This window comes from Anabas testudineus, chromosome 22 (genome assembly GCF_900324465.2).
Source record: "Anabas testudineus chromosome 22, fAnaTes1.2, whole genome shotgun sequence".
NCBI classification, from domain to species: Eukaryota; Metazoa; Chordata; class Actinopteri; order Anabantiformes; family Anabantidae; genus Anabas; species Anabas testudineus.
In genome coordinates, this window is record NC_046630.1 from 10,107,941 (window position 1) to 10,124,611 (window position 16,671).

General features: G+C 39.6%; 1 protein-coding gene across 1 annotated transcript; it reads left to right on the plus strand.

Moving 5' to 3' along the window:
- The first annotated feature begins 769 nt into the window (after positions 1–769).
- On the plus strand, positions 770–16,245 carry impg1b (interphotoreceptor matrix proteoglycan 1b). Its single transcript, XM_026340274.1, has 18 exons — positions 770–836; positions 3,479–3,694; positions 4,919–5,085; positions 5,180–5,214; positions 5,401–5,435; positions 5,531–5,581; positions 5,708–5,850; positions 6,105–6,163; positions 6,459–6,658; positions 6,738–7,151; positions 8,097–8,743; positions 9,195–9,284; positions 13,485–13,704; positions 14,024–14,234; positions 14,432–14,617; positions 14,708–14,891; positions 15,559–15,642; positions 16,162–16,245. Exons 1-18 carry the CDS (start codon positions 770–772, stop codon positions 16,243–16,245), a joined length of 3,093 nt encoding a protein of 1,030 aa, XP_026196059.1.
- The last annotated feature ends 426 nt before the right edge of the window (positions 16,246–16,671 follow it).

Consider the following 16,671-nt stretch of genomic DNA (forward strand, 5'->3'; position numbering starts at 1 on the left):
GATGTAAACACAAAGGCTCAAATGTGGCTGTGCAGCTAGAATAAGAAAGTACATTGTTTGACTGATACAGACCAGAAAAACTGCGATCCTGACCTCATTCTGCATCCTGAGAGGCCGGGATTGGCTGTGGGATAGGAGGAATCTAAACGCAGAGACAAAAGAGGATGAGAATACGAGAAGACGCAGGGCATCAGTAATCAACTTGGGGTGACTGTGGGGAGTAGTTATTTGGTCTCGGCTTGTTGACAGATCCCCAAGTTTGTTCAGCTGACAGATGAGGGTCCAGAAGGTGGACTAACAGGATGAGGCAGGGCAGCCACGTGGCCCTTCAGGGATTACAAGCAGCAAGAAGAAGGTAAAGAGATTAGACTCAAAACGGAGCCTGCTTTTTTAACCTCATCACTGTTGTCACACTGACGCCGTAGAAGGGGAAACTCCTGGGCCAAAACTCCATCTGTTCCCCGTCTTTCCTTCGTTTCCTTCACTCCCTGGCTCCCTCTGCTCATCCATCCATGCAGTCACCTTTGTTGTCTACAGGGATCCAACAGCCTCCACAAACTAACTGCTTCTGAGGAACTAAGCTGGAGATACGAGTGAACTGGACTCCTTCCTCTGGGTGCATGCCGATGGCCTTGACAGCACCGATGAGGAAACGTGTGCACACACAGCTTGTGAACTCAAGATAAAGAAGTTCTGGATTTTTATTGTTTGCAACAGTCTGTTTACAAATGTCAACGTCAGGCTTGAAAACCACATAAATTTGCCCATCATGCTTTTAAAGTCAGGACTATTCTTCACTTTGTGTCTGTTTACTCTCCAAGCAAGTCAAATCAAAGGTAAGACGTCTGCAGGCTGGGATTTCTGATTACATGTTTGAGAGTTTTCTTTCACATATTTCACATTTCTTTTGTACTATGACTAGAGAAAGGGTCGTCGTTTGTTTCCACACAACAAATTGAAGAAGTCTCATGTAGCCATGTATGACTGCACAGCTCTCCTTATGAATGATTTAACTCTTTGAGCCTGAACATTTAGCAGGTGCAGATCTAATTGTGTTAATAAAATAGAAATCGTATAATATTTTCATCCCTTATTTACACAACTATCAGGAAAGGCTGAGATTTGTAGTGTTAAAGCAAAGGGTCACCTTAGATTAATAAACCTTGCTCTGTGTTTCTTATCAATGACATTCTACTGTATAACATGAGACTTACAGTAAATAAGTGGTGATCCACTTTAAAGAGTTTTCTGGTTACATATGTATTAGACTTAAAAACACACTATTGCCACTTTTAGGGTCTGTTCAACGTGAATTAAATGGGCAGAGGCATGTGATTGATGTCCACTGAGAAAAAAATAGCAAAACATTTGTATCCCCTCGGGTTGTCTTGATCAGTGTGATGTATCCGGGTGAGCTCATTAACGTTAAAGCAAACAAAAGCCATTCTGTTCCCAGTGTCGCTGGACGCTAATCTTTTCTGGCTTGTAATTGTGTTGTGAGGCCTTTTTTGCGGCTGCACCCAGCATTAAGGCCTGCTCCAGCACTCTCACTCAGCGTTCTCGTGTTCGTGCATGTGCAAGTCAGGCTTTGGGCTTACCACCAACCCATTCAGATATTGTTTTGATGGCGTGACTGTTGATGAAAACACACCATTTGGCCACATTTCCAGATTTTTCTGCAATTCATTCAACGGGCCTGTTGCTCCACCCACACACTCACAACACACTAAACCCCGGAGAAGAGAAAGAACTGTGAGACAAAAACAAACTTCATTTAGTAACTTAAAGGTCATAACAAAGTGGAACGATTGGTTTGTGAATGGGACTACCTGACAGTCGCTGAGCAGGGAGCTATGTGCCCATAAATCTACAGGCATGTTCCTGGTGCGGGGCCAAATTAGGCTCGAGGAAAATAATATTGTTCATTGTTGAAGTGATTATTTATGTGTAATACAGTGATTAAAACATTTCTTAGTGTTTGCTGTACAGTGAATTGAGAGTATAATAGTGAACTTCTGTGCTGACCCTTTTTAATTCGACAGTTCATTTCTAATTCCTAAATCACGATGGAAACATTTTGTGCAATATGTTATACATGTTGTTGCAGATCTTTTGTGTTGCATTGCGTTAGCTTCTACCAGTGACACTGTATCTGTCCACTTCAGATGCTAATACACACATCTGATACTCTGTTGTTTTCCCGTATCATGCTGTCACTTTTTCTACACAGCATTGGTGCAACATGCTGAACATTAGTTATCACAAGTCACTGCCTTTTATAGAGATGCAGGATTTATCCTCTTGTTCCTCTCTCCTAAGGTGCCGCACCTCTGTGTCTGTTGCTTTTTATTTACATGTAACCTTCATTCTGTTTCCTCATCTTAAGGAGGCAGAGTTTATTTGGGTCTGATGACCTCCAGTCTGTGTTTTGGGGCTCATAAATCCTGGCTTATTGTCTTAAGGAGTCCTCTGAGGTTTGCCACCTGGCACCACAATGAGTGCCTTTCTTCTAAAATAGCTTTATTCAATGGATTGACTGTGGTAAAGAGTGTTGACTGGTACACTGGCTTGTGTAAGGGTGCAGAATTGCCTTCCTGTAATGACTTACTAGGGTCACTGAACTTGGTTTCTTTACTAAGGTGATTGGAAAACTAGGGCACAATTATGTTTGCGACATCTTAGTGAAATAATAAATAGAAATGGCATGTCGCAGTTAAATGCATGCACTAGTTTTTCAGTAATAAACAAAATCAGCTTTGTTTCTAATCTCATTAAGATTTGCTTTGCACGCATATTCTTTTTCACCTGTAATCCCCTGGTTTGCACATTCACACCTGGACACTGCCCCCGCCCCCAAAATACACCTTCACACTTTACCACTGAGCATCCTCAGTGACACAGCGTGTGTCGGGACATCTCAGCAACCGTTTCTGGGAGACAATAGTTTTTGCACCGCAAGCACAAATCGTTTTGTTGTGTCGTGTAGTTCCAAACCTTCCAAGTAACAATCTACGTGCCACTACAAAGCCAGATGCTATTTACAGCACAAGCAGTGGCAGAGCATGCAGTGAACTTAAATGAGATGACTGGAAAGATGCCACGAGGTAACCTATTGGATTAGCTCTGTTAAAGTAGATGCACCTTAGCAGTGGCTGGAGTCAACTTGTAGATTCACACTACAAGTAAACTTTTTCATCCCATAGAAATATTTTGCTCCTGCCTATCACAAACCACTCAGCTTGCAAACAGCCTTTTGCTAACCACAGAGCAATTAGTACATAGAGTGCAGTTTTGGTCATAAGCTAATAAGTATAAAATCATCCAAAAACACTGCTGAGAGAGAAATCTCGCACTTATATGATGGTGCAAATCTCAGGTAGTTAACAGGTTTGAAGTTTTGTGTGTTTGTGCTGAATAAAGTGGAAAATAGGCCACGTTAGGATATTTCTATATTAACTTTACTTGATTGCTTTTACAGACCTTCACGACCGCAGTTTTTCTGGACTGAGGGATGTGAAGTATCGCCACTTTCTGGAAGCCTCCAGACCAATCAGACACACAACGAACGTCAGAGCAGAGCAGGATGGACGCAGGACGAAGAGGTCGGCACTCTTCTCCACAGGTGTCAAAGTGTGTCCCCAGGAGACGATGAAAGCCGTCGTAGGCAGCCACCGAGCCTATTATAAACTCAGAGGTAAATATAGATGTTCACAGTCAGATTTTGTTGTGAGCAGATTGTAAATGAACATTTCAGAATTTGACTTTATGCATAATCATGACTGAATATTAATCCAGTAGCACTTTACAGCAATCACAGGCCAGAACCAACACATGCAAACACACTTTTCTCTGCTATGAGTATGATAAATAATGATGATAGTGATGCAAGTGTGCGCACCTTGATGTACTTGTATGTTGACTGTGTCTCTTTATGTTGTCATGTTTATGACGGCTCTGTTTTATGGTTAGCAGCTGATGCATTAGAGCACAAAATATCTTTCAGGTTGATCACGTGTGTGATTCTCTAAATGATCCTGTATGTAGATATTCAGTATTTGCTTTCATTGATTAGAGCCTGGTGATGGTATGATGCTACTGAATTACAAACTAGCACCGTCTCCAGGGATACACACGGAGAACTCGATGATATGATAAAATGAAATGCAAATTTCCTTTGTCCAAGATGTGATGGGGATGATTTAAGAGACTACGATTGCCACCTTGGCTATTACAATTGGTTAATAATAAGGTAAATTGTTCAACAGCAGCTGCTGTGACGCGCGACTTTACAATGAAGCGGATTCATTTGGTTCATTGGAGACCGCCGCCTCGGTGCAGAAATGAGTTTGTCAGAGAATAAATTTCCCACAGGCATCAAGATATTGAACAATGTGAAGCTTGTTTCATCCACAGAGGCGCATAAAACATTCTGTGGCTTCAGGGGGTCTTTGTGCTTCTGATTTTAATATTCACAAAAAAAAATTTCACAGACATGCAGCCATTTAAATATGCAATTAGAAATTTACAGACATGTTATGTGCTCTCCCAATCAAATAATCCTAAATGTATTTTATGATTTATTATGTGTGTAATTGTGAGTGAGAGAGTGAAATAACCCTTAAAAAATGAAAAATCACTGTCACAGCAAACTCCCGACATGCAGAGGTGCCAAGATCAATATCAACAAGTCCTCTTCATCCTCGGTTATTTGATTTCTCCATGCTGTAATTTCCATCCTGTCTGCCCTTGTTCCCAGCATATGAAACACCATGTGTCATCGTTTATATTTGTTTGTGCTCAATAGACAAGCAGATGGTGTTTTGCATTCATAGTTTTTTGTGTGTTTGATGTATTTTTTGTGTAGTAATCTCTGGAAAAAAAAAGTAAAAAAAAATAAAATAAAAAAAAATCTCTTTAGTTTGTCAGGAAGCAATTTGGGAAGCTTTTCGGATCTTCCTGGACAGGGTTCCAAACTCGGAGGAGTACAGAGCTTGGGTCTACACCTGTCAGCATGAAAACCTCTGCATGGACGACCTGGCCCAGAACTTCAGCAGCTCTCAGGAGCACCTGGAGATGGTAGCAAGGGTGAGAGCGGCTACGACTCTGCTTTTGCTGCATGCTCATCCTACATACGTAGGTGTAAATCTACGGTAGCTGATCCCTTGTTTCTTATTTCTAGAGAGTAGCAGAGCAGGCTGAAAGTGATGGTGAAGGGTATGTACAGACCTATTTTTTTATATAAGTTTGTACTAAATATGTTTGTTTGTGTGTGTACAGACATTCTTGACAAACAATACAGGGGATTTTAGCACAAAGAGTTGATTTTAAGTAGAAGGATTTCTGAATAACTCACAAATTTAATACAGTACAATATTCATAATTCCAAACATTTTTTTTCAGGGCTGTCACTGGAACCTCCGAGCCAGGAAGGGATTGTAAGTTGGACATAAATACATCAATACTATTAAGTAAAAACAAATGATCAAATGAACGCTGTGAATACAGCTTCATAACCGCTGTCTTGTTTCAGGCACATGGACACCGCCTCTGATTCTGCTTCCAACTCCCAGTGGTGCAGTAAGTTGTCCTGCAAAAATATAAACGTTTCTGAATCTTATTTTACTATTTTAATATTATTTTACTATCAACTGAATCAGGTGGCGCAAGTTATAAGAGCATCATTTGACTTGTCTGTCACAGGTAGGAGAGGACGCCAACATGATTAAAGAGAACAATGAGGAGTATGTCGTCGAGTTCAGCGTCACCGTCATAGACCCAACATACAATGAACTGCTCAGTGACCCTGAGGCTCCGCAACACAACGACGTCACAAGAGAGCTCACAGAAAAGGTGAGAGTCGAGCGTGAGACTACAGACAAAGGAAATGTTAGGATTCTGATTATAATAAGCATTTTAATTGAATCCATCTTGCTCTATGAAAACATTATCAATAGGTAAAGTTTTCATACAATAAGAGAAATAACCTTTTAGTAAGACAAAGGTTTCCAAACAATAAATGACAATATATAACATAAATAAAAATAGAAGAAAAACATTTTTATGACAAGACAAAATGCTCTTGTGTCTTGTTTTTCACGTTATAGATGCTTCACGTGTTTGAAAAAGTTCCAGGATTCAAAGAGATTCGCATTCTTGGATTTCGGTTGGTTGATTATGTTTTATTCAAGGTTTTATTCAAGGTTTTAAAAAAAGGTTCGGCACTATAGTTTCTGTTTGTAATAGTGATTGATTTTGAAAACAAAACAAAACAAAAAACACACCCCCTGTAGATTTAATAAAGTAAAGTTGATTTAAAGTAGATTTAATTAAAGCTCACGTCTCAAGAGAAGCTACATCATCCCCAAAAATATTCTCTTTTGGGATATGACTCAGAAATCCATTACCAGTGAAGTCTGTCTGCTTTGAGTGTTCCTGACACGTTTTCTTGTGTTGATCAGATCAGAGGATGTGTCTGTGCGCTACGCCGTGGTCTTTAATGGAGAAACGGAGCTCAGTGACGATCCTGAGGGCCTTGAGGAGTCTGCCATGGAGACGGACGAGGATGTAAATGCTCCTAAACTGAAGCACATTATTGTAAAGGCATTAAAACAGGAGCCCTCGCTGCCACTGGACATACATACCCTCAGCTTCGAAGCTGGTGAGAATAATGCTCAAATTCAATCAAATGAAGAGCTCAGAATAGAAGCTATATAAATGATTTATCTTTTCCATTCCAGTAACCACCATTTATCCACTTGCTGAGCTCAGCATGAACCCTGATGAGAGTGTATCTGAGGATGACACCACAGAGGCTTCAGCTGAGGTCACACTACCTCCAAGTTTCTTTCCCACAGTGGCAGAGTTACAAAACTCTCTGGAAGAGTCCACAACCAAACCAGAAATTCCCACTTTTGCACCTTTTATCCCAAACATCCTTCCAGAAACCTCTTCTACTGTTTCTGATGAGACACCTTTAATGGCAGTAATAGCGGAGTCCACGATAGAGCCTGCTGAAGAGTCCGGTGGTGCTATAAGTCCAGACACAACACTAGAAGCTACACAGCAGGAAGAGGAAGCAGAGGTGGACGAGGTGGAACCCACTGAACATGCTAGTGGAGGTGAGGCTGAAACCGAAGACCACGTGACAGATGGTAAGGGCCACTTTGAGTTAATGTTCTCTGTAAAACAGGACGCTGAAGTTGAATCTGGGACTTTGAAAGCTTTATTGATTACCCAAACATTAGATTGTGGTCTGGAGTCCATTTAGAGCTACTGACAGATAACAGGAAGAACCTCAAACACCTCCTTAACTTTGTCTTTGCCATCATCTGGTTTCCCAGTTTCGATTCCTATAAGTTCACTGCTGTTGTAAAGAGCAAAATGCAGGTACAGCAGACTGACGCTTAATTTTACACTTTTATGGCTTTTTAGTGACGCCCTGAAGTCACTGGACTGTCCAAATAAGAAGTATTTTTTTATTTTCCTAACACATATCAGTACAGAACATTCATCTGTCAGAGGAAATGGAGGAGGCAGTACAATTAGACTTGGCTTTTTGGTTGTGCTCATGGAGATGCTCCCTGCAGAGGCAATACATCATATTAAGGCCCATTAACAAGCAGCAGTTTGCCTGATAGTCGTGTCATTACAAACTCACGCTGTGCAGCCAAACTTTGTTCAAACCTGCAGAACTTCATTTAAATTCTAGTGGAGTCCTCGGGTACCACATACATCAGTCTTGACAAACTAAGTTTGAGGAAAAATGTTAATAAAATGTTAAACGCACAGTGATGAAGTGGCGTGGCCACAGTGAACGCTTGGGTTTGAATATTTCACATATCTCACAGCGTCAATGAAGTGTTTTAATAAGCAGATACAGAAATTAGTGCACTGTATCTGTCAGTGTATAGAATTATTTTAACATCCATAGAGCTCTACCTTTATAGAAGACTCTTAACAATCCAATGATCAAACTACTGTATCCATCAGCTCAGATACGTGAGTGCTCTGCCCACATCACAGTTACCATATCTGTGGATTCTTTTATTCTTCTGGCTATAAAACCTTGTTTAAAACCTCTCTCCCAATCTATTCAGACCATGAACCAGCTGGCATTATCAACGAGAAGCATCCAGAGCTGCAGACTGTGGAGCCTCCTTTGGCAACTCCTGATTCTCAACCTGGAGAAATGATTCATGCTGAAGTTAACAATGACCCGCCAGAGTCTACACTTCTCACAGTTCTAGAGACATCTGTGACAGAAGCAGCAACCCCAGTCTCGACACCATCATCTAATGAGCATACAGCCCAAGGTATTGAACCAGAAACAGATGTGGAGCCTTTGCCGACCTCAGTGGAGAGTGGGGAAGCCCCCGAAGACACAAATGGATCGAGTGGAGGGCACAGTGGAACAACCCCGCTTTCAACAGACTTGCCTGCTGAGAATTTGAGCATTCAAGAAGATTTAGGATCAAGTCAAAATGGGACAGAAGTGGAAGTGAACGAGCCTCAGGAAGAAGAGAGCGGCAGTGGATTCCCCTCAGAGTCTGACGAACGCCCCTACGAATCTACGGCTGCACCTTCCATAAGACAAGCCAGCACCCCTCTGATGGCAGCTCTGAACAAGAGCAAAGAGTTAGTGGTTTTCTTTAGTTTGAGAGTCACTAACATGATGTTTTCAGATGACCTGTTCAACAAGAGCTCCCCAGAATATAAATCACTGGAGAATACCTTTCTGGAGCTGGTAGGTACACAAGCTTTTGTGCTGGATATCATGCTTTGTCATATGTTGTTCTCATACTTGCTTTTGTAGCTCATGCTGAAATGTGTGATAGAAGGAAGTTTGGGTTTAGTTGATTTATTTAGTTTAGGTAAAAGTTTCTAAAAGCATTTTAGTGTAACTCCAAGATGTCTTGTTGTCCTGCAAGTGAGGAAGCAGCAAGCCTTATGCTCGCAGCTGCTTTTTCTTCTAAAGATAGCAGTAAAGGATAAAGCATTTATTTGTTTATCACTTATTAATAAATATCATTTATTTTTTCATCAATACATTTTATTTTTGTAAAAGCGGAAAAAAGCGTAATACGGCTTGAACCAATAGCCAAATTCTTAATCTAATCTGCAGTATGCTTTGATTTCAGAGGAACTCTTACGTCAACATTAAGAAAAAGATGGTCACATTATTCTGTTTTACTTAGACACAGCACTCTGGGTCCAGAAACTCGCCAAACCCTGGAGCTTCCAGTAAATCTGGGCCTAGGAGACAGACAACTTTAGCCTCCATACCGGTATTTTTTCCATATTGGAACTACATCTCCATTGCCTCTAAGAGAGGATGACCTTTCGATTTCTTAACTAACCTTTGTGAAATGCAGTATCTAACAATCTGAAAACACTTACCGTTTCTAAATAGGTCTCTTTAGCTTTTGCATCTGCTTTCTTCCTAACATTAGACATTAGAGCTTCCTGATGCAGCTGTTTTTGTGGTGTTACATGTGTGTGAAGTTGGTTTTAATGTTTTAAAGACAGTTTTGGGTGTTTTGCCTTAACGTTCTGAAATATGCTAAGGGCTTGGCTCTTTCAGGGACTGCTTAGATTTAGTTTCACACATATTGTGGTGTGTAATGATGTAAAATATGCATATGGAAGACATGAACGTTTAACCTACTGAGGTTAACGTGCAAAATGATTCAAACAAATAGTTCCACATTGAGGGAAATATGCATGCAGAGAGTTCAAGTATGTTTGGAGTGAAGGTGAAGGTGCACAATCTGCACAAATTTAACTGTTGAATCATATGAGCAGTTTGTATTACAGGAGATGTTGGTGCTGTCTCTGTCTGTTTAATTTGTAGTTTGAACTATTGGTTAGCTTAGTTTGCCATAAAGATTGGAAATAAGAAAGAACAGCTCCCCTGACTCTGTCCAGCGGTTACAAAATCCCCCTGTGAGCACCTTTAAAGCGTCTCCAACTAAGATTGGTTAGACACATAACTACAAAATGTAATTTTTAGACTAGGTTTCTTATATAATACATGTTAATTATTGAGCATTAGAGATGCTGTCATTTCAAGAAAGCAAAACTGTGTTTACATGTTTCGTTTATACCCCAACTTTATAAGTAAAATATCTGTTTCTTTGTACAGATAAGCTCTGATGTAATGAACTAAGGATGTGTTGCTGTCTCATGATGTAGCATCTGTTCAGTTTGGGACTATAAACTCGTGATTCTGTGCTGTGTGTTCTTCCAGTTTTGTCTTTAAAAGATTTTAAGTTGCATTAGGTAATTTCTCACCAACTAAATCCTGAATTTTGGTTTCTCCTATGTGTTACACGAACCCGTGAGTCTGTGCATGTTTAAAGTCTTGAAACTTGCAGAATGAATGAATGATAAGAAGAATCAACTGAGAGAAGAGAAATGTGATAATACACCCAGTAAACCTATTTTTATAGTCATACAGCTTTGCCCAGTTTGTGCAGCTAAAACTTTATAGATAGAAGCAAACTACCCGAACATAGTCTGAGTCATGAGGCCTGGATCTGCCTTAGTCATTAATTTGTGACTCGTAAGAAGCTTAAGTAATTCCTGCACCTAATATAATGCAACAAGGCAATGAATTTAAATGGGTCAATGATTAGCCAGGGATATTTGTCATTGACAAATACCATTAATTACACTTTTTTTGTAAATAAGAGTTTTAAATTTGTGTACGCTGATGGCAAACGGGTGAGGACTGTGCCTCTTTAAACCTGCACCATTTGACTTTTTTTTATTTAGTCTCGAGGCTCGACACCCTAAGGCTGATGGCGTGGACGTATTTTTAGGTTTGCTCCGAGGTGCCCTGTGCACCGTGTTATGTAAAGGCCTAAGCCTAAAACTGAGGAGGTACAAATTGGATTGTGTTTTTGCTGCAGTGCCAAGGAGCAGAGGAAATGTGATCACATGGGTTTAGTTATGTGAGAGACAAGACTCCAGGGTGAAGTTAAATGTATTTTAGATGTCATAAATGTTTGCTTTATTTATCATAACAATTTACAAGTTGAAGGCTTGAGGATTCATGCTGATTTTGTTTTTGTGTTCTGAAGCAGAATGGATCATTTCTAAACAGAAATCTTGTTTTAAGAACATTTTACACATATTTAACATATTTTTGTCGGATTTGGAAAAGACAAATGACTGGGTCAGGAATCCAATATGAACGGGATTGCAGTGACACAAATAAATGGAAAAATTACAGAAGAATATTAAAATAACACTCCATCTCCAATATTTAATGGTTGCCCAAACTGTGGTTTCTGCAGTTCTCCTCATTTATTGATGTATTTAGCTTCCTGGCAAAACTAATATGGTCACAGGTTTGAAGTGGTAAGTATTTACCGTAGTCTGTCTATTGTCAATATCCCATTTGGATATTTTCCTTTAAATGGGCTATTTCGGTAGAGAAGCGGTACTCTGAACCATTTCAAACTGGTCCAAGTTAATTTATCAGTCGCTGAATCACAGATGTCAGGAAACAGTATTGAAGAAATGACAAATAATGTACATTATACAGCCCATTTAAATGGACATCATGTAATGTTTTACTGGATATTGGACCCCATTTCTGGTACTGTTCAGTGACTCCCCCTCATATGTATATATACACACACTCATATATATATATATATATACTGTATATGAGCCTTTAACCTACAGTAGCTTTCAGTACCCCTGTTTTCCGTGGCCACACTCCTCTATTACTCCTGTACCTACTGGTTTGTGAAGCAACCAATAAAATTGGACATGGAGGTTGGAATGGCTTTTTTTTTTTTTTGCTGCAGTAAATCATGAGACCATACTATTCATTGTGACTTTTATTATTTTTTTTTGCATAGAGAAGGGCTCTTTCATTGTGTTTTTCTGAAACAAGAACCAGTAGATACATGTGTAATCTCAAATAAGCGAATGTGTAGTATGAAATTATGGTTTTTCTATGTTTTTTCCAAAGGTGGTGTATGTAGGCGGCATAGAAATATAAGAAATGTTAGGCATCAGATTGTTCCTTTGTCCACAGTACAGAGGGGGAATAGTACTGCTACTGATTGCGGAACAACTCGGCTTTGACCTTGTGTGCAAAGCAATAGATCTACAGATTGAATCTACGGTCTACTTCTATACTGTGACATTCTGCATTGAGACAAATGGATGAACAAACAGCAAGCTGTGTGTCCGGTGGTACTGAAGGCTGTTCTATTTGTTCTGGCTGGGCCCTCTCGTACTCACCCATTTTCTCAGAGACTATTAGCTATAGGGACCAGGGCCCTCAGTAAACTGTCTGCCAGTGATAAGTGAAGTAACCCGATCAGAGCAGAGCTCTTTAAGGCCTCTTATCTCGCTCTAGACAGCCAGGCCAGCTAAAGCATCGTAATCTCTACCTCTCACACTGCAGTGGTTTGATATTTGCCTCGTCTGTAGTGAACATGAAGTGGCTCGAAGGAGAGCGGTTCAGATCGATGAACACTGGTGCAAGTCCATAGTCTTACTAGATTGGTTTCTCAGTTATTTGAACTGCGAGGTCGAGTCTGTGGGAAAGTCTGTGTGGAAAATTGTAAGTTATGAGTCAAAATGCGCCTGTATCGAAGTGTTTTTATTGCACAGATGTTTTTAAATAAGTGTTTGGTGTTGTACAGAGACTGAAAGCAGAAATGGGAGAAACAGAAAAGTTGAGGAAAAGTTTCTTTGCTCAACAGTATAATGAATATGCACATAGCAAAATCCTCAATTGTTATGGTATTTATGGTTTTTAGGTTTATTAATTATTGACAGTCTTTGTATAAGTATAGCCTAAAATGAAACACCGTTTGGAAAAATCTTAAGGTTCTGATCTCTTCATTACGTCTTCCCTGACGCTTCCGTGACTCGAATCATCATGTTCCCATACGAATGCCCATGAATCTAATCCTAATTTTGCTCTAGATCTAATTGCACAGTCAGCGTAGTAATAGCTGGATTTCATGCTCACATCAAAATTTAATTATGAACTATTTATAGCATTCACGCTTTAAAATGTGACCTGAATAATTCAAAATGAGCCATGCTATGACAACAGGAGTCCTGTCATGTGGACAAACCGCTGGATTAAAAGTGGTTTCTGCTCCCTTGGGCATCTTCTCAGGAGGGCACAGAAATTTACTGACACTTGACACTGTCATGAATGTGATGTAATGTTATTATCCTATATATAAACATGGAAATCATTTTCATCATAGCATATGAAATCATTTCCTGATTAGCCTGTAAGATAGAATCAATCTTGATGTTACAGAATTTGTTTCTGGAAACATCATTATTTTGCCTCACAGATTACTAACAGAAAACACAGAAAACTAATATTTTAATATAATTAATATAAGTGCAACTTCTATAGAAGAGGAATAGTTTGACAAATTAATGAATCAACTGTTTAAGTTTCTCAGAAATTATTTTGCTTTCTCTCTCATACCCCACAGCTTCTGCCATATCTACAGTCAAATTTGACTGGATTTAAGCAGCTGGAAATCCTCAACTTCAGGAATGGCAGCGTTGTGGTAAACAGCAGGATGAAGCTGGACAAGCCTGTACCTTACAACGTCACGGAAGCCGTGCACTGCGTGCTCGAAGACTTCTGTAATGCCGCATCTAAACGGCTTGACATCGAGATCGACAGTCGCTCCTTGGAAGTAGAACCAGGTGTGATGAACATGTATTTCCTCATAACATCACTGTGTCCTAAAAAAAAACTGGCACATGTGCTTTGAACAGCAAAGCACATGTGGCAAGTAAAACACAGTTTTACACTGAAATACTTATTAATGTCTTTTCCTGTTGTGTGGATGAAACATGGCCTGAAGATGTGATGACAGGGTGCAGACAAAATCCATATCTGTTCTTGCTTTGACTTATGTTCGTTCATGCTGCAAGGACAAGTCGACTGCCTGTCGGCTGCAGCAACGTTGATGAGCCATCCCCCAGTTTTTCTCACCTCTCTCCTCTCTGTTGGTTTTTGTAGCTGACCATGCAGACCCCTGTAAGTTCTTGGCCTGCAATGAGTTTTCGCGCTGTGTGGTGAACAGTTGGACCAATGAGGCAGAGTGTCTGTGCGATCCAGGCTACAGCACCGTGGACGGCCTGCCCTGTCAGAGCACCTGCACTTTGCAGCCAAACTACTGCCTGAATGGAGGCCTGTGTGAAATAATTCCTGGGCACGGAGCCACTTGCAGGTACAGTAAACACAAGTGACAAACTATTTTAAACATGTTTGTGGCCACATCAGTTTATTGAAGATACATTATTTCCTAGAAGGAATAAATGACTATCGAGGATTGAGGGAATTTCTCAGTGAAGCAAAACACTGCGTTACTTTTCTTTAATTAAAGACTTTAAGAGTGTATCTATCAATTTATGTTTTGTATTTCAGATGCCCTGTAGGTAAATACTGGCACTACCATGGAGAACGCTGCAACGAGCTGGTGTCTATGCCGATAGACCCTTCACTAATTATAACCTGCCTCGTGGGGTGTCTCTGCCTTGTTTGTGCCGTTATTGGCATTTTGATATTCATTAACAAGAAATGCATCAAGGCCAAAAAGGCAGTAACTTTGGTGTAAGTACGAGCTCTTTTTGTCATTCACAGGCAGTTTCCTGCTGTTTTAAAAGCATTGTTATTCACCTCCCGGTCTCCTGTACATTGTAGGCAGACTCTTGCTCCCTATGCCTTTGAGAATACTTTGAGGGTGAACCCACTGTTTGAGAACGATGACGGTGTCTTAACTCAAGTGTCTACATTGCCATGTTCTTCAAGTTCGGCTTCTTCCCAATCGCAACAGTCCGAGCAAGAACATTTTGCCTCTATTGAAAATATACATCTGAGTATTGAGGTACACTGTGCCGTACAGCACAAGTGACTAAAAAGGCTAAATAACTAACCTCAAACTTTCAACTACAAACTAATACGATCTAACAAACTCCAATAATTGTTTCATTTCTGTAGCAAAGCCTGTTTTCCTCTGATTGTCCATACCATTGATCTTCATCTTTTTTTACATTCACCATCAAAATTCAGTATATATCTTCAAACTGTATTTTAACATCACCTAGACAGTGCTTGAAACCAATTTATAGGCCACTCTATAATGTACTGAAGTACTGTACAACATATTGAGAAGTGTTTTTAATGTTTTGGCCCCCATGTTCACATACAGTAATCGAGGAGGCAACAAGTAGTATAATGCACTTTAGTTCAATACAGTTAAGTTCACATGAGCATTTGTTCTATTTCACTGTTGGACAGTTTCAGTGAGACACAACTTTGAACATGCTTTGTCCCAAATAGAACTAAATCTATGGCTTTAACCCTTGTTTGTGAAGTAGAAGCAGTTTAACACATTTTTACACGCTTGTATTAGATCATATTTCTAGCACTGCCTTCTGTTGGTATAGTGCCTGCTTGAATCTATTTATCAGCTTGAAATGCCTCAGGAACTGTAATGCATTAGTGAAGGACACTTTAAAAAAACTGTGCTGTCCTCTACTGTATCTCCACAGATCCCCAGACAACTCTACACAACAAGATCAGAAAAGTTAGTCTCAGAAATGGTGGATTTCCATCACTGTATACCACAACATAAGGTGAGGACCAAAGACTAAACCACGAGTTAAAGATACAAACTGATCCTGTGAAACTGGATATAAGGGAATGTAATGAATGAAAAAGTTGTTTCACACTTCAGATATTCAGGATGGTTTATAAGCGACATTTTATTTTAAGGTCTACAACAGTGTTGCTAATCATCAATTACCTTTGTATACAACATTTTACAGCTGTATGATGCATTCAAAGGTAAAACATCTGTGCATTCTGTCCTTGCTGATCATTTTTTTAAACCTCAAACCAAATCACTGTTGACTTTTGTGAATAAACAGTAAATTGTAGAAAACAATGAAATTCTAACCTTCTGTTAACTTTTAAGTTATTTCTTAAAAATTTAATGAGTACATGGAGTTTGTAGATAATCCTTCTGTTATAAACGAATGCAAATAAAATGTCTTTAAATTAAGTAAATATTTGATTTGACTGACACATTACAAATGAGAGTTTTAATTTCTGATACGTAAGCAAATTAAAATTTTCCCTCTTGTCTTTTCTAGACGTGGCGACTGCCAAATGAATACAGAACATGCTGTTTCCTAAGGGCGTTGGATAACGAAGGTTTAGAAGTAACTGTTCTTTAATGAAACCTTGTTCATCTGAGAAGCAGCCGACACAGTGACACAGCGCACACGCAACACGAGGGCGTGATGTCGCTGTTAAACTGTATGTGGGATATGCAGCTGCATGAGAAATGCAGCTACAGTAGAGCAGTGATTGAGATTATGTATTCATAGCAATGAAAGTGTCTTGTTAGACAGAGATCTATGAAATTTAAGGTGGACTTAGGTTGTGTGGAACCTAATATTTATTTTATATACTGAATGTTGTTCTTTCCTCACAATGAGGTATTTATTATGAACAAACTGATACACATGGTGGTATCTTGAGTTTAGACTGTAAAATGTTTATTTTGATGCAGATTTTTTCCAAAAAAAGAATGAATGTATAAGCGATTAACATTGACATATTGTTTAATATATTGGTCCAGTTTGTCCTATTCAAAACTT

Coding starts and splice junctions, on each gene's coding strand:
- impg1b (XM_026340274.1), top strand. CDS start 770: ATGCTTTTAAAGTCAGGACTATTCTTCACTTTGTGTCTGTTTACTCTC. Junction 6,659..6,737: donor TACCCTCAGCTTCGAAGCTG/GTGAGAATAATG, acceptor TTTCCATTCCAG/TAACCACCATTTATCCACTT. Junction 14,235..14,431: donor GGGCACGGAGCCACTTGCAG/GTACAGTAAACA, acceptor TTTGTATTTCAG/ATGCCCTGTAGGTAAATACT.